The 18705-nt window shown below is 38.0% G+C and overlaps 2 protein-coding genes across 4 annotated transcripts; one reads left to right on the top strand and one right to left on the bottom strand.

Moving 5' to 3' along the window:
* Positions 1-11495: 11495 nt before the first annotated feature.
* lyrm1 (LYR motif containing 1) lies at positions 11496-13139 on the bottom strand. Of its 2 annotated transcripts, none has more exons than XM_055229807.1 (5): positions 13064-13139; positions 12157-12326; positions 12031-12091; positions 11921-11952; positions 11496-11837 (listed from the first exon to the last, which is right to left on the bottom strand). In XM_055229807.1, the coding sequence occupies exons 2-5, from the start codon at positions 12313-12315 to the stop codon at positions 11724-11726; spliced, it is 366 nt and encodes a 121-aa protein (XP_055085782.1). In that variant the 5' UTR covers positions 12316-12326; positions 13064-13139; the 3' UTR covers positions 11496-11723. The 2 variants fall into 2 exon arrangements, with proteins under 2 accessions (XP_055085782.1, XP_033841211.1); XM_033985320.2 differs by having other exon boundaries at positions 11521-11837; positions 12157-12320; positions 13064-13099.
* A 343-nt stretch (positions 13140-13482) lies between these two features.
* On the top strand, positions 13483-17834 carry dcun1d3 (defective in cullin neddylation 1 domain containing 3). Of its 2 annotated transcripts, none has more exons than XM_033985314.2 (4): positions 13483-13845; positions 14483-14565; positions 14769-15312; positions 15925-17834. In XM_033985314.2, exons 3-4 carry the CDS (start codon positions 14873-14875, stop codon positions 16466-16468), a joined length of 984 nt encoding a protein of 327 aa, XP_033841205.1. In that variant the 5' UTR covers positions 13483-13845; positions 14483-14565; positions 14769-14872; the 3' UTR covers positions 16469-17834. The 2 variants fall into 2 exon arrangements, with proteins under 2 accessions (XP_033841205.1, XP_033841206.1); XM_033985315.2 differs by having other exon boundaries at positions 13505-13845; positions 14486-14565.
* The last annotated feature ends 871 nt before the right edge of the window (positions 17835-18705 follow it).

Raw genomic sequence — 18705 nt, forward strand, 5'->3', positions numbered from 1 at the left:
TAGGCTTTGTCCTCTATGTGCCTGTCTCAATTATAAATACATGCTTATGTTTAGTGGAGGTGAAGTAAAAATGTGCTTGCACAGATGTACTTACTATTTGTGGTTCTTTGATCCATTCTTCACTTGTAATGTTCAGTTTTCTTTCCATTAGCTGTAAAAAGTAATTTTTTTTTTTTGTTCCTGAAAAAATAATCCAAACCCTAATATGGAAGATTAGACAAAGGTTCAAAAACATGTTGGCTTTGGTTCAAGGTAAAAATAGGCCTGTGGTATTGGAAAAATAAATTAACCAACAGGGCATATGGTGGCATTGCGCAGGCATATGCTTTTGCTTAGGGCCTTTTTGGGGATGCTTGCAAAAGGCCATTCATGAGACGTTTGAATGTGAATGTGGAATAAGGGCAACATGCCGGGAATAGTTAATGCTATACAATAGTCACATAAATTGAGCCGTTTTTCTTTGTAATGGAATAAAGCTGATAATTAAGGGTTAAAGCTGCTCTTAAATCTTAATATTTTTTGTGAAATTGTGCAGTGTGTATTCCAATCCTAGTATCAAAATCATTATCAAGTAACCTTTTTCAGTTGAATTCTTTCCAGAAACATCTTTTATATGCCGCTACAACTACAGTGGCCTTTCAATGAGTTGATCAGTTGTTCCTGACGTGGGACTTTTTCATATCGAGTTTGGCATTGCGTGGCAGGAGCTCAGAGCGCTGCCATAGCTGTGTGGTTGTGTCAGCTTTATTTTCTACCCAGGCTTTACACTAATTCACTGCATCCGATCCAGCGGCAAGATTGCTCAATGGCCCCCGCTCACCGGCTGCAGAGGCCTAACATTTCTGCCATTGTTCCCCCCAGAGAGGCCGGATTTAAAGGGACACCCGGGTAAGGGGAGGACATTCAGCATTTTTGGTCACTGTTACGGTGGTTAACACGTTTGAATTTCACACTCTCGGTCATCCATGAGTCCTAGAAGTTGGTGTCACTGACCTAAGATCTACTTAAGTTGTGTCTGGCTTTGAGCTTTTTAAGTCACCATCCCACAACAGCTTTCACTGTGGGCGTGTGGACAAGAAGTGAGAAATAGACTAGAGGCTGTGTGAAAATTATTAAAAGTCACTCTTCATTGGAGTGCTACAGCGCTCAATGAGGAGACATAAATACACTAACAGTAAATATAAAAATGCAAATGACATTTTTAATTAGAGTGGATATAATGAGATTAATACATGGCTTTACTGACTTCTTCATCGGGTAATTAGCTCTTTCAAATTTGCATCCTTATATAACCACCAGGATAAAGACGCAAGGACGCAAACAAAAAGTGGCTAACCTTGCTCAGTTGAAGCCTAAAGCCGCGCACTCATAATATTATCCCACCGGGATAGTGGTTACAGCAGTGAGTGAGTCCGCATGTCATCCGATGGGGTCAGAGCGGCGGCGGCGTGAAAGAAGAGGTGCCAAGTGACATTGAGCAGCCGTCTCTGTTTCACCGTGATGGAGAGAAGCGCTTATTAAGACGACAATACCTGCGTCAGCCCTGCCAGAAACCCACTGCACCCACTGAGGTTTTGTCTCACCTGTAACTCCATCTCAGTTCTCCCAAATGCCGCCATTGTGCTGCTACTACCTGTACTTTATCAGAGGGTTTTACATTTCATATTTATTACTGAGCATCTTAACTTTGATTTCATTATTACCTCTCCTAAAGTAAGTTTTGGATTGGATAGTTTATTTTTACTGTTACTGCCACATTGTAAAAGACAAATGGGGTTTAGATGTCATCCATGCATGTTTCAGTAATTCAGATCTATCCCGGGCTCTATTCAAACCCTCTTTATGGTTAGCTGTAAGATTCTGTGTAATGCTCATCCCACAAACCTACATCATCCATGGTCCCACAGGACAATTCTCCATAGATATACAAACACATGATACAAAACTGTACACAACTTGACAAACCTGATGCAATGTCCAGTAGAGGGATGGATGCTGATTATGTTGTGATGATGCTCTGAAGGGGGAGTGACTTAGCACAGAGCACAAAGGGAGGGGGACTGTTAATGTGTTGTTTTTTTTGATGAATATAGCATTTTCAAAAAAATAAAAGATATGGTGCTCTAAATATATTATGTGTTAGCAGTTAATACCCCACAGTAAAGTAAAGTAGCCCCTCTTTAACATAAGGTATAACTGGATCCGGTGTCTTTTTCAACCTGGGCAGATACCAGATGTCGATGCAGTCTTGACACAATGTCCAAACTGTAGGAGTATTCAGCGTGTTGCATCAAAGGCAGTAACACTGAAAGGACAGGGTGGTCCCAAGTGACGATGCCTCATGCTCTCCATTTGGAGGACTGGCATATTTTTGGCCCATGCGTGCACATACAAGAGCTCTAGTGGTTTTGTTACTAGAAATGTGCTTCAACCTCTGCACTCCAACATACAGTGTCCTAAATCGCGACTGTGGTGACTTTGGTGACTTTGGTTAAGTAAAAATCTCTATTTAGATTCTATTTAATCTTCTTGTGTCTGTAACCAGCAGTCAGTATACATTATTAAAACATTTTGCTTTCCTAAACATCCCACTTTCCGTGTTGTCTGTGTCTAGCTAAAACAGGCCAGATTATGAGGAAATCGAGCGTTTAATCTTTCATCGTGCAGAAACAATCATCTAATTCCTGTAATTGGCGGGTGAGGCAGCGGTTGTGGTGGCATGACAGAGCGTTGTTGGCACCCTGATCATCGACTGTCCTTTCCACGTCAGCACCTCCAAATTCTCTGGGATACAGTTACACTAGTGCACCCCCACTGGACCCCACATGGACCATTTCAGCAACTCATTTTAGCTCTCATCCTCAGAGAATAATTGTATTTTTAAGTGACGAAATACTGAGTCGCATTTTTACTTGGCACTAAATCCAATAATTGTGGCTTTATAATTTAAGTGATCTTGAGGTGATCACACAGCCCGCCCTATTATGCGCATTCACCAAGGACCTAAACCATTAATCAGTCACTCAAGTCAATACAAGACAATGTTACAGCTTTCCATCAATGTTGGCTTTGTCCTATTGTATTTTTGTTCACGATCAATAAATTAATGCGCTTTGAAGAAAACATGGAATCGCCTGGTAAATTGTATTGCTCACTAAACTGAAAGAGAGAAAAAAGCTTTACCCTTAACACGTTCCATACCTTTCAAATGTGATTAATGATTTGATTTTGAACCAGTGAAGAACACTTAGTCCAATGTTGAACCATGATCAAGAAACAACTGTCTGTGAGTAACAGGCACTAGTGTCCACAACCTACTATTTGCCTTATTGGACAAAAAAATGTCCCTGGCAATTGCTTCTATAGAGTTTTCATCCAATAAAATGTCTTTTACAATGGATAGGTGATATGATATGCTTCAGACTCTCTTTTTTCCTCAAATAGGTGATGAATTTATATGAAACTGCATAGTGTGAAGTGCATTTACTTGAACTAGACAAAATAATCAGGTATAACACATTTGAAAGCTATCAATGTCAAGACCTGCCCATTGCTACATTGATGTTCTGGTTTGAGTCTATCCCTATATACTCACCTCTCACTTTTCTCACCATTAAGTATTTCCCTGAGCTGCATGAGCACCACTGGTGAATAAGTGTAAAGACTTACCAAGTATTTGAGTGTATAACAGGTAGATTGGAGGAATAAGAGACTAAGTGCTAACCTGGGGAGATGACACCATTTACAGTCTCTGCTGGTTACACTGCGTCATGGCCCCTGGAGGCTTCTGTCTGCAAGCAGTTTGTTAGCTTTAGCACCACTGTCACATTTTTTCTTTATTTGGGTTGGGTTGCATAGACAAAAGTGCAAAGTAGGAGCTGTTTTTTTGTGATTTATGATATATAATAGATTTATAAATGTATGCATTCCAAAAGAGTAATTAAAAGGACTTTACCCAGATTTTCAAAGCAGTATAGTAAAATATGTTTTTCCTCATGCAGATATAATGTAAAAGCAGCTCTCAGGGTCAAATTCAGGCCTAGGCGCTGTCTGCATCTAATTATAAAGCAAATTATACAGACTAGTTGTTAGCTGTGGCTTGAATCCATAACTCCACATTTGAAAGTCGTGATGCTAATGCTTTAGCAAATCCTTGAAATAGACTGCTGCTTACAGTATCTGATGTATTTTTGTTTAGTTTATGGAAAAAAATATAATGAATAATTATATAATATAATTTAGCTCCATTGTAAAAGGAGAAGTAACATACAACAGACACTCACAATTCACAGAATATATAACATCACATACCAGTCTGCGTCAGTTAGCGACTTAAAATAATGGCATTTCTTTATAAATAATCTAATAATGAAGTCAAAAATGCTATATGCACATCTGTGTTTGATGTATACCCCTCTGTCTCTTCTGCTGGAGGAGCAGCTTATGTGTAACTGAAGCTGTGTTACGATGACGTGAGGAGGGACACACTGACACACACACAACACACTGCAGTGCAATAATTACTTCACACTGGTCCCTTTTGGTCACTTTAGAGAATCAGTGGTCTTTAGGGAGAGCACATTAATAGATTTCTGTAGTTTCCTCCATTTTTATTATATTGAATTTTTTTGAACTGATAAAGTAGAATATGTTGTGTTGTGCTTTACTTGGATTGATAATATAGCACAATATTCACTAATTGTATCTCTCTTTGCAAATTCAAATCAAATAAATTGTGTGATTGTGCTTGGTAGTGTTATGGCAAATGGGCAATACACTCTTGATTATCACGTAAGGTAAATTGTTATGACAGAATACATTTAAGTGTAAAATGGATAACTTTTTGAATGGCACAGGTAAGCTGTCCTTGTTCTTTCCGTGGTACATGATTGCATATAGCCCACATTTGCCATCTGCTTCCTTGACGCCTCTTGTCTTTTTATGGATGCTAGTTACCTCAGCCAACAGCTAAATGCTGTTTCAGGCCCACATCTAATCAAAAAGCATTACAGAAATACATTGAGTGACTGTCAGTTTCTGTATGTCAGTTATGAAAAACATCACTCACATTTCCAACCTGAAAAACCCTCAGGTGTCATTTATATGTATAGGTTACATTTGCATATTCTATTGAAAATATATTATTAAATGTCTGAATACAAGTTTGAAGATAAGCTCTATGATGATAATTAGTCTACTGCAGTGACCGTTACTTTCTCCCTGATCAAGCTAACTAATCACATTACTACTAATTAACTGTGTTTGCTGCTATTTTTAGTTTGTGGGTCAGCCCAGTATTTTATCAACCTGTCCATTTGGCCTATTAGTCCTACATCACAGTATACAGGCTTTGAAAACAAACTGAACTAATGCAATATGTGCACATACTATCAATGCAACGAAACTGAACATGCCTTTTATTGCAGACTTACTGTATGTATTTTGTCACCTCACTTTTATAGAATTCAGTGAATCTGTCCCTGTATTAAAAAACAACCATTATGACTGTGTTGAAATGTTGGTCCTATTCAAAGTGCTTTTATGTCCACACTCCCTTGATGCAGTGCTGTGTAATCTCACTTAGGAGTGAATCACTAGCTGTGCGTGTTGTTTCAAACCTAGTTACACTGGTGGTGACCTCAATCTCATCCAAATGTGGATGATTTCAAATGGATCTTTTCATGGATAGGGAACAGCTTCACATATTCCTTTGTGAACATCAGTAATGCAGTGAAAAATACAAGTGACAAAGGAGTTACTTGGAGCTTTAGGGGCATGACTAATACACTACCTCCACACTTGGACCTACTTGTTCAAATTTAGAGGATAGGATGATACATATAGTGGTGTGATTCTGATTTGTGAAGTTTAGTAATCGGCCACAAATTTGCTTTCTATTGTGTGGAAAAAATGTTAATGTGGCAGATGAAGTGCCGTCTGCTTTTTAGATCCTTTCTAAAATTAGCTTTGCTCTTTGCTGCTCCTCGTAACAAGACATATGTAAAGGATGTGGCAAGGATCACACTTTCAGACCTGTGATTATTCATTTTCACTTTTCAATAAGCTCCCTGACACCTCGAAGAAGGAAGCATGGCTGGAACCACATTCTCAACACCTTGCGTTGTCAACTGGTGTTAATTTAGATGTGGTCCAATGTAATGATTTGTTCTAAATATCTTGATAGCCATCTTTATTCTCTTGCTGTAACTCTGCAGATTCAGTTACAACACTGACCAGGCAACACTTGTCTCTTGAAACTCAACACGCAAAGTGAGCTACTACTGGTTCGCTTCAGTTGTCACTTTCACTACGAGGCCTCAGTATCATACGAAAAATCTGTAACCATTTCTCAAAAAAAAAAAAAGAAATCTTAGATATGTCCAGGAGAGATGGCAAAAATATCTCATTTTTTTCAGTTTCAAATTAAAATTTGTATTCAAAAATATAAATGTTTTTTAATATTGCGTTTGTGAGCATAAACAAGACAGACTTTTAGTTCATACAATTTAACTCAAAAAATAGCTCCATTTTGTTCCTCAAAATCCAAACTACTACAAACCATACGCTTTTACTGACAGAGGACTGACTGTAAACATCTTCATGAAAAACACCCAGTCTGATCTGATTGACAATTAGATATGAAAGACTATATTAAAATGTGATTAAATGCTAAGCCCTAGTTAGAAATATATTTGGTAATTTGAAAACAGAGGAACATTGGCCCTGAATATGTGATAGTGGGTTGCGTTACATTGAGCAACTTCTCATCAAGTACAATGGCAAAACCTGTGTGTATCCAATTCTTACATCTTGTGTTTGGCACTGTAAACTTTTGTTCCATTTTTGCCCAATGAGTTTACAGTCTCCTCACTTTCACCATGTTGCCTCCTTCTCAATGTCTTCTTCTTATCCAAAACACCCACCCTACCTGCCACCGGCCACCTCAACCCCCCCCCCCCCCCCCCCCCCCCCAAGACATTCAGTAAAGATGTAATCCAAGCATGTCTAACACCAACAAGCCTTCCTCTATTATTCATCTGCACCTTTAATGAGTTTTCCATCTACCTGCATACAGCCAGCACAATCAAGTCACGGATACGTTTGTTAACATTGATTTAATTTATCGGTGATGGGTTACTTGTTCTGTTGTAAGATGAATAATAATGAAGAAAAACTTTTTTTTTCTTTATTGAGCAGAAAAAAGAGAGGGAGAACTTATAACATGGAACATATTGAAGCAAAAGTATTCCGTCAAGCATATCAGCCTCAAATTATAGCATTTTTGAAAATGTAATAACTTGTGTGTGTGTGTGTGTGTGTTTGATATTAAAGCAATACTGCTAAATTTTCTGGAGGTGGCACCAGCATGTTACCTGCATAATTGTATGATTCTGTGAAAATAGGAAGTTAAAACCACAATATGAAACATTCTCCATGGACATAGATCAGTTTTATGCTATATTGTGAAATATTATAGCCAAAGGAACATCTTTTCCATGGAGACAAGCATCAGTTTTGTGAAGATGCAAGTCTGCTCAGAGTAAGGACACATGTTTTTCTAAGTTTGTCAGTGCAATAAAAAAAATCCCAAATTGAAAAAAAACCCAAAACAAAAACATGTTTTATTTTATGTTTTTATTGACTGAAAAGTAATCACACAATCATTCCCTCACTGCTTGCTGATATTTGTGTGTGCATGTGACTGCATGTTCACAGTTTTCTCATACACAGGTGCATGACACTGACAAACCATCCAGAAATCAGTTTGATAATGAACTCCTTTCTGACTGTCGCAGTCACTTTTACATTTCAGAGATCTAGGCTTTCACTGGTGTGCCAGGCCAAAAGATCATGTGTCACTCACAAAGAATATGTTTGTTTACATACCATGATCAAGAAAAGGAGGCCAGCTAAATATTGAATGACTTCTTCAAGTTACCCTCACCCTGTGACCCAACACTTGAGTTGGAACTTACAACATTCAGTCAACGTTAAACACCTCTACACTGCCCTGGCTCACATCTACCCCATTGTTGCCAATCATACTTTCACATTTCATGTATTAGGTATGATGTTCAGCTGAGGTGTCATTGCAAACATTTGTACAAATTCTGCACTGATTGCAAGGCCCTACCTAATACATATTTTGTAACATATCACCAGTTTTACTTGTGCATGTGACAGTAACAAATAATGCCAATCATATTCATGATAGGTTAACAAAGCGTCCTTAGAGATTTGGTGCTCATCTCATTATTGAAGCACTCCAGATATGTTAACATTATAATATTATGTCAATATGTACAGTGAGTAGACATTCTTTTTCATCAATATTTTACTCTGCCTATGACCTCACCTTGACGCAGAGACACTGCAGTGCTGCTTCTCAGTGGACAAAACTTAACAGAGCATTGCCTCTCAGTTGTCCTCCTCATATTTGGACACATATTCACACAGAGTCTCCACCTAACACACACACACCTCACAGAGCATGTCGGTCATAAGAAAACATATTATTTTAATTATTTGTTGCACATTTTTGTCGGGCAACTAACTGTTTGTACTGCCGTTGTTTCCCTTATCTTCTGTGACCACCTGGTGAAGTGGAAACAAGCTTGATATTTATTTAATGATGGCTCAAGTGGGATGGCTGAAAATGTGACCTGCATTGTACCAGTAAGTTGACCAGGTAAGATGATCACATAGAAGTCCCTGTTTACAATCACCTCATTAACTTACTGTGGCGATTTAAATACATCTGCAAATGTCCATCTCCTTTCAGTTTTGGCTCCTTTCCCATATTCTGTTTCTTGCACCATATTTCCCGCGGGGTTTCGCTGAAGCCCCTAAATAATGCACGGCGAGTGAAGGGCTTATAGGGCCTGTATGATGGATCACTGTGCTCTTTTTGGCGCTGTGTATTCTTCGTGCTCTTGAAGATTATTTATCATGTTCATAATGACACTGCTCTCAGGTGAACCTCAAAATGTCTATATTTGTATCAGACAGAACCATTTCTCCACTCAATCCCGGTCCTTAAGCACATGACGTCACTACCCAAGTGGGTCACATGCCTTTATACAGTATTTTTAGTTTAAACAGTTAATGTTACATGTTTTGTATGGGTTTCATAGACTGTTAGAAAGATGTTAAAAACAACTGACAGTACTTTGACCATTATCTTTTTTTGTAGAATTCGTTGTCTAACCTGGGTTTAGATTCTTTAGCAAAGCTGAAACTGTGTAATCTAATGACTACTCTGTGTATAGTATATTTCCTGAAGGGCTCGACTAAGAGTAATTTAATATTCAGTTATAAAAATAAAAAAAAATACCCATGAGAAAAGCTTGACTACAGTAAGGACAACTCAATATAATTAACATACCTTGTATTGAAATGCACAGCCACAAACTTTTTTAGTATGCTCTTATTTATAACTTTTGTTGATATTTTTTCACAATGTATTCAGGAGATCAAAAGTTCAGTTCCTGTTAAGGCAAAGAACATGGTCACAGTTTTAAAATAGTCCCACTGGATAATAAACTGTAGCATTGTATCGAATAAGCAAACTTATGCCTGGCCATTAAAACTGCTATAACATTAACCTATGCCACAAAGTTTTCTGTAGCTCCATGAGTTTTCACATTTCAATTCACATATTTGAAACAGCTGCCGTGACTAACACCTTCACTCAAAAATAGATGGCTTCTTACTGTCATGGAACTTATTCTAATCTGTCATTTTAATACTTTCTAAAGAATACATGATGTATGTCAGCGTCAGTGGTCATTATAGGTTATTATTTATAAAGTTGTCATTTATCACCAAAAAGCACCTAGGATCTACATGGTAATGTATTATTCTCTTGAAAAATCTTAATTGTTTGACACACTAAAGCCCTGGTTATTTTGAAAAGTGTGACAATTTTAATGCTGATAATGGTGACAAATGATATTTATTATTTTCTCTGTTTGGTTGGGACAGTACATCTTTATAAACATAAATGCCAGATGGGAAACATGTCTGATCTCCATCCATTTGCACTCAGACACCAGAGTATATAGACACCATAGGCCAGTGCTTTTCATTCTTTTTTGAGTTGCAGCACAATATTTTGATTAAAAAGATTCACTGACGCACCACCCACTAAAATATTTTCATTGCTTCTGTGTCTGGTTCTTTTTGACAATGGTCACTGATTTTCCTTTTCAACTAATGTGGAAGTAGCTCAGTCCAAAATGGTACACAGCACACTGGTAAATGCCATGGGCGATGCAGGTGAACTGTCCTGCCCAATGACACAACGCAAGTATGCATCGAACAGCCAAACCTCAGATTAGTGAGAGTAGTCTGACAATGGCACTCGATTTGTATTATCAGCAAGATGTTACTTGTTACATAAAATATATGTATGAAAAATAATACATTCATCGTTATGAAGTAAATCTTGTGTCACCCGTAGTATTAAGAAAGTAAGAGGGTTTATAGTTAAGGGGCATAAGACAAAAGGTCAAGGTGGCTCCATTAATAGTGGGAAATAGAGCTGATAATGCTAACATTAGTTATGGATGCAAATTGAGCTAATCTTGCCACCTACATTTTAATGTGCCCATACAGAGGGCATAGAGAACTTTATTCCTTCCTTTATTTATTTATTTATTATTTAGCATAAAATATTAATTTATCTACTCTACTTAATAATCTACTCAAAGTAGCTCTGATTTTTTTTTTTTTTTTTTTTGAAAAAAACAGCTAGTAACAGAATAGGCTTATTTTATATGCAGCTCTATGGTCAGGAGTTATGAATCAAACAGACTACTGGCGCCATCTGGGGGGCAAGTTTTGTTTTGTTAATTTTTTTTTTTTTTTTTTTTTTTTTTTTTAATAGAAGGGAACGATCGGCCCTTCACCAGAAAAGTTACATAGGGTAGGGCGCAAAAAATGATTATCATGATTTTTTTGGAGCCAGATCACAATTTTGATTTTATCACGATTCATGCGCACTTTGTATTTTTTGATTGTCTTTATAAGGTGAATACAGACATCTTCATCATCTGAGAGTTTGCACTTAAATGTTAAAGATTAAATCAAGCTGCCACTCACTCAGAGCCTTACAGAGGCTGAACAATTGGAGGAGTGGGTGGGGAAATTGTCAGTGTTTGAGCAGACAGCTGCATTCAAGAGGAATAATGAATTGCAATGTGATGATTTTGCCAAAATAGCAGGTCGTCACAGGGAAGAGCTCATGATTCGATTTGTATCACTATATTGCCCAGCTCTACTTTAGGCTTGTCTTTACAGTTCCAAAAGTACTAATATTTATTATGTTGGTTGGATGATTTTGTTAAAACCAACTCCTATGCCATCCTCTCCTCTCAAATTTAAGTTCAAAGGAAGTATAGTTTAATCCCCTGCACTGGGCAAAACAGATTGAATTCTTCGACCTATAGACTAAAACAACCAATCACAAGGGTTTTGTTCATTACTGAACATCACTGAACTTTATCTTCAAATTGCACTGTACAAAAAACATAAATACATACATTCAATATACATAGGTGATGAAAATATAGGCGGTTTTAAAGGTCTAACATTTATTAACCCACATCTGTTTTATGTACACGATGAAAAACTGTTAAACCTAAGAGTTCAGTTTGTCATTATACTCCAGTGTTTTGTGTGTGGTAACCCAAACTGTCGGTAATGGCACAGGATCCTGAGCATCAGGTCTCTTCATGTGACTGTAAGTAAACTGGCTTGGCCTGCTTTCTTAGGCGCTGTTGAGCTCGCAGCATTCTACCTTTCTGGGTTGCCAATCCTAATGGAGGCAGATAGGTCTGGGAAAAGAAAACAATACTGTCAGATGCGACAAAAAAATCAATAAATACATATATACATGCTAAATATTAAAGGTACATACAGCCCTTGGATATGGGTTTCTATAATGAAGGCCTGTGGAAAATTAAAGTGCAGTTAGTTTCTCAGTGAAACAAAGAGACAAATGTCATACAAGTCATTCACTGCCCTTACCAATTTCTATTCGGGCTTCACATTCCTCTATGCACCTATTTATCAGTTTGGGGTCTGATAGCTAAAAGTAAAATTGTGATTAGTATATTTGTAAATCTGAACCAATTTGTTTAAAAAAATACACACCTGCTGGTTTTGTTTAAACAACATACGAGCTTCTTGGAGAATGTACTGTTTCTCTGTGTCTGTGTCACTTGCAACACCACTTTGAGCCTGCCAAACTCTGGCAATGCGAAATATGCGCTTATAGAGAGACAATACAGACTTTCTGGTGGAGGACGTCATGGGCTCTGAATCTGAGAAGAACAGAAATATAAACTTTTAAAGGGCCCATATTATGCTTTTCTGATCTACGTTATAAGCTTGTTTCCTCATCAAAAACATGCCTGGCGTTATGTTCTGTTTCATTCACACATGTTTAACACACAAACCCTGCATATTTATACTGAGTTCTTCTTTCAGACAGAAAACACTCTGTTCCACCTTGTGATGTCATGTGGTAATACAGGAAGTGCTTCACTGTGTTTTTAAACTCCATACATCTTCATTAGAATCATTTGGATGATTTCAGCCTTAGAAGTGTCCATCTCCACTGAACTAAAAGGTAAAAGGAGCTGTAAACTTGAAAACTACCACTAAATGCCATCACAAGGTCGAACATGTTTTATTGCCTGGCAAATCCAAAATCATGGATCAAAGGCAATATGGTGTATAATTTACTCAAACTACTATTAAATACTATAAACTATTGCTTGATCTAATTCAGCACTAGATGTAACTTGGCTTCACACATGGAGATAACAGTGAAGCCACATGTCAATGTAATCTGTAATCTCTTTACTGTCACATAACATAAACGTACTCGGTATATTGAGTAGTAAATCTGTTGATTGTACTTCTGTCCTGATCTCTAGCATATTGCTTATAAAGGTGTCAGAAAGTGGCAAGAAAATAACATGTAGATGATTTCTATTTGGTCGATCGTTTAATCTTGATATTTTGCTATGGAAATTTTCAATTGTGCTTTACTTACTGTTTCTTGAGTTTATTTACCAGGATCCCAGAAGCAGCCTCTCTTTTATGCATGTATATGTGCCCTATCTTTAAAACATCTGTCGCACACTTATGACGTCTGCCTGACCTAAACTGTAAGGTCGCAAAACACAGCATAAAATCTAAACCTCAAAATTCTAAACACACACAGAACAATAACACAGAGCTTTAATACTTGTTATTGTAAATACTGTTAATGCGTGGAAACTTATTTTTTAAATTTGCGTTAACATTTCTTTACATTCTTATAATCGCGACTCGCAAATTATCTCAATTAGTTTTTAGCCTTTTGAAAATGTAATATTAGCTTGCAATTAACCAGTAATAACAGTACAACAAATGTTACATGATTATGTTAGTACGTCGAGCTGAAGATCAGCTGTTGACTGCTTGTAGGAGGGGGGAGGAAGTGATGCAGGAAAATGCCCAAAATGTAGCTTCACTCAATGACTAAAAGGGGAAGCACAAAGAAACTGTCTGCTTTTACCCAAACTGGTCGTCTTACTTACATCGACTAAAGAACAGGAAAAACAGAGATTGCCAAGCACACAGAGACTGTAAGGGCTTCACGTATTTTTTCATAAAGCTGAGTATCTGTAAAAGAAATAGGGAAGTTTCCGGCTTGCTATGGTGGCTAACAATCCGAGTTAAACCTAACGCGACGAGTTTCTCAGTTCGCCTCTTGCCATCTTGATCAACTTATTAATGTGATCTGGTGGAGTGATGTGCATCATACCTGGCAAAGCGGGTCTCATCAAAAAGGTAGGCGTGATTCGTATCTGTGTACCGTAATGTTATCGTTATTGTGTGTGTTTATTCGAAGCACCTAGCTTAGCCTTTAGCTAACTTTTGGTAAAGCGAGCTTAGCTAGTGTTAGCCATGGTGACGCCGCCAGGGCCAGGCAATTTTTATATTACTAAATCTCTTACTTCAACACCCTTTAGCAGCCATAACATACCAGCATTCAGGAAAATAACTGATTATAAACATCTCCACTACAACAGTTAAAAATCAATCAGATGTTATTGTCTAGATTTACGAAAACTGAACTGTCGAATTGATTTATATTCAGCTGCTCAGTCTGAATAAAAATTAAAGTTGTAATTTTAGCGACTTAGTTCTTTGTCAGCATATTTTAATCAGTACTAAACTATCCATTATTAGTTGTGAGAAAGTTACACTTTAAAATACCTCAAATTCATTAGTTGACTACATCTGTAAAACCATTCGTACTGGGTGTTACTTTGTATGTTCGTTAACTAAAGATTTCCCAGAACTGACAAGTATTAGTAGTGTTCAGACAGATTGCTAAATTAAAAGACTGCTGCCAAAAATAGACTGCAGGACTGGGAATGATATCATTTTCTGCTTATGATGACAAGATAATGTTTCTTTTCAGCAGTGCAGATGTCAAGGTCGCAGTGATGGAGAAGAATAGAAAGACCCTCTGGTCTGTGGCCCCTGCCATCTGAGGGACTCTCTGTAAGTAATTACCCCAACGTTAACTAGTTAGTAAGCCAGCAGCAGAAGAAGTTATTTATTTACAAATGAAACCAAATCTACTACTAATGTTGCTCACTGTGGACATAATCAGTGGAATACTGTTAAATGTGGCTTGTTAGGGTACTTTATAGTGCTAATTTGTGTAGTATTTCGATAACAAATCTCACTTTTCTTTACCTTAGGATTGAGGGCATGTTGAGACGTCTCACCAGGCCAGAGCTGAGGTGTTTAGGTGGCTTGGGTGGGGACTGAAGGTGACTACAGCAGAGGGACCAGGTAGAAAGACATGGGCCAGTGTGTCACCAAGTGTAAGAATCCAACATCTTCACTGGGCAGCAAGAGTGGAGACAAGGAAGGTGGTTCCAAGTCTCACAAGAAAGGGGGCTGTGCCATAGGTTTTGGGGGCCACAAAGAAGAGTCCATAGCTCCATGTAGCAAAAGCAACAACGAGTTATCAAATGGAACCAAGGCTTTGGAGGTGACAGTGGAGACGCCTGTCATCCCAGCAGTAATGGGGGAACCACGCAAAGAGGAGTGCCTAGAAGGTGGGCTTTCAATGAGGCGTATAGATGAGCTTTTCACCTGCTACAAGGATGAACAGGAAGATGCTATTCTGGAAGAGGGAATGGAGAGATTCTGCATTGACCTATGTGTGGACCCTGCAGAATTTCGAGTGCTGGTTCTTGCATGGAAGTTTCAAGCAGCCACCATGTGCAAGTTTACACGGTAAGACACTGTAATCATACATTAACATATGTTTTGTTCTCCCTAATTTGGGAGAATCATTGAGCTAGTTACGTTATTACTGAAAGCAAAGTCTTTCATTGCTACTCGTTGGCAATGCAGAGGCATACAGCTACATATTGCATAATATTTTCTGCCAATAACAAGATGAAATGCGAAAATATTTTTACACTTAAGTCAGGACCTTTACAAACATCATCTAAAATGTATGAACTCTGCACTGAATCTTGATTTTTAAATGCAGATCAAATCTGGAGCCAGACCCTTGAATATTCTCTATTCAGACCAAAATGTAGAACTTCTTTTACCTCAGATTCTTATACGTTTTGTGCTTGTTGATTCTGCAACTTCAATTCTGTGCTGTTTGCTGTGTGTTTTTTTTTTTTCTTTCTTTTTTTTTTAAACTTGTAAGCCGCCACGATTGTTTTGACATGTGAACTATAGTATAGCAGTGTATATTGTTATGACTAGCAGTGTTATGATTGGCCTGGGAAATACTTTTAACTATTGCAGGAAGATGGCAATTGTTTTTTTCAGTCCTATGTCAAATTAATACATTTTCTGATTTTGCTGTGTTGTCTTTTAATTCCCCAGGAAAGAGTTTATTGAAGGCTGCAAGGCCATCCAAGCTGACAGTCTGGAAGGCATCTGCTCACGTTTTCCCTTTATGCTGCTAGAGGCCCAGGGAGAGGAGAACTTCAAGGACCTGTATCGATTCACCTTTCAGTTTGGGTTAGATGCTGATGAGGGGCAACGATCATTGCAGCGGGATATTGCCATTGCTTTGTGGCGCCTGGTTTTTACGCAGGACACACCTGCCATTCTGGAGCGCTGGCTGGACTTCCTAGCTGAGAATCCATCAGGTATTCGTGGCATCTCTAGGGACACATGGAATATGTTCCTTAATTTTACACAAGCAATTGGGCCAGATCTAAGCAACTACAGTGAAGATGAGGCATGGCCCAGTCTTTTTGACACATTTGTTGAATGGGAACTGGAACACAGACAAAAGGCAGAAGAACAGGCTTTGATGGCGAAGGAGGAAGAGGGGAGATGTACTGAGACAGAATGCTCTCCCACAACAGACAGACTAGAAACAGAGGGAAGCCGTGGCTCACAGACGTGGGGGGGTCACTGATTGCTGGGAACTTGATAAATTTGAAAGAAGGGAACTAAAGCATATGACCTATAAATGAACTGTGTATCTGTGAATCATTGGGCGCATTTTAGTATTATCATCTCAGCTGTCCTCTCCTCATTTCTGTTGGGCTGGGATTCTTGCTTTGCAACAATGCATTTTGTTTTTTGAAAGGGCTCTAAAAACGTTTGTTTTAAGCACTTCTATTTATTGTTTAAATTTTTTCTTGTGTCTTTTAGCAAAATGGACATGGTTGTCCATTTTTTAACATTTACCTACCTACCATAACCCAGCAGTTTGGTATGAAAACATGCAACAGAAAGCCATAACATCTTTTATTATACACACAGTTCATTTGCATATTTGTTATGTACAAGGACTTGCTTAGACTAAAGAAGGGAAATTGGATCATGTCTATGAAATGTTTTAAATGGTAAGATGAATGTTACTGTGAGGCTTGGGATCAATTACATTTTCAGATTAGATTAAGTTTAGTTTGAATTTTAATGCCTTTGCTGTGTTGTGAGGATGAATTGGCTATACTTGTGTTGCCTTCACAACTGTTGCCCTCCTAAACTGCAAACAGTAATGTATTTAATTGCAGGCACATGGGAGTATTATTGTTGGAACCCACAGAAGTTACTAAAACAATGTATCACCAAATTTTTAAAAATTGTCTGAAACACTGAAAATAAGTGTTGTTATTTTCAACACACCAGCCCTTCAGAGTTATGTCGTGACTGAGTTCTTAAGGTGCAGTGACAACCTTGGCTTGTCTGGGCATTTAACTTTGCTGCTGTGACCTCTGTGATGTAGGTTTCTGCAGAATTTTTGGAAGTAGTTAACTGTAAATTTAAATCTTCCAGATGTATCCCCACTCTTGTATATGGCTGTTGGGAAACTAGTTTGATCATTTCTGAACATAACTTACCAAACTCTGGTATTTTGAAAAAATGGGGGTAACAAATCTTGGCATCTTTGTACTGCTATCAAAATGTTGTGTGTGCACCTCCCAAAGTACTGATGGCTGCTGCTGGTAATGGATTGCACAAAAACCTAATGGCATGCTAAGTCGCTATACTTGCAACGCTTTGCTGAGAGATTGATATCAACTGCATTTTTTTCCATTTCAAGCCTTTCCAGGTAGTAAATTTGATTTTAAGTATAGCTAGCATTTGGGGATGAATGAGTGGATGATTGTTACTTAGACTTACACGCTTGTCATTGGTCCATCCCCCGTGTGGGAGATGGTTGGACATAACCTTTGGTTTACACCTACAATGGTTTTATTTCTGACCCCTTGTCTTTTATATAAAATGTATTGATTTATAATAAATAAAAACAGTGTTCAACTTTTGTCTTCAAATGAATGCTTTTTTTTCTTGACAACTAGTGTAACCAATCTTCGTCATTCCTGTGGCAGACTCCTAGTATATTTTTTTGTTGGAAAAAACAACTTCCTGTGCATTGTTGTAGGGTGAATTAAAAGTTGTTGAAAGACAGGGCCGGCCCTAGCTTTCAGGGGGCCCTAAGCTGAATTTGTCTCTGGGGCCCCGACAGTGGATGTATCTTGGCTCAGCTATTGGTGATTCACATTTTATGACATTATGACTCTGCTCTTATCACCTTGACCAATTGTATTTGTATTTATATGACCAACATCAGACTGAAAACATCCAAAATGTCACAGCTACTATTGTCACAAGAACAGTACACACACATTTAAGGAGGGGACAAGAATTCTAGATAAGTTTCTGGTGGATTTTAATGTGTTCCAGTTGGCGACTGGGCTTACATTTACATTATAAAGTGTCCTTGGACCGGTGTAAACACATACTTGCCCTCGCCTATGCCCAGCTCAAAAACAAATGTAGGTATCAGCAGATACTTTGCTACTTTAGATATAAAACAAATGTAATAATTTCAGAGTGTTATTTAGGATGCTCTAAACACACAAGCCCTGTTTCAATAAAACTATTATTTTCAATATAAATTTAAGGGCTCTTGGGGGCCCCTTGGTGGCCTCGGGGCCCTAAGCAGCTCCTTAGTCCGCTTATAGGCTGGGCCGGTCCTGTTGAAAAAGGTTTATTAAAAACATCAATAATTTATGCTATAGTATAAATTCTGCTAGTATTGATCTTATGTGTCTTCCATTTCTTTTTTTCCAAATTTTAAAACCGTATATTTTTTTTATTTTTATTTTTGATCGTTTTATTGTGTATGGCGGGTTCAGGCTG

Source organism: Periophthalmus magnuspinnatus, chromosome 19 (assembly GCF_009829125.3).
Source record: "Periophthalmus magnuspinnatus isolate fPerMag1 chromosome 19, fPerMag1.2.pri, whole genome shotgun sequence".
Lineage (NCBI taxonomy): Eukaryota > Metazoa > Chordata > Actinopteri > Gobiiformes > Gobiidae > Periophthalmus > Periophthalmus magnuspinnatus.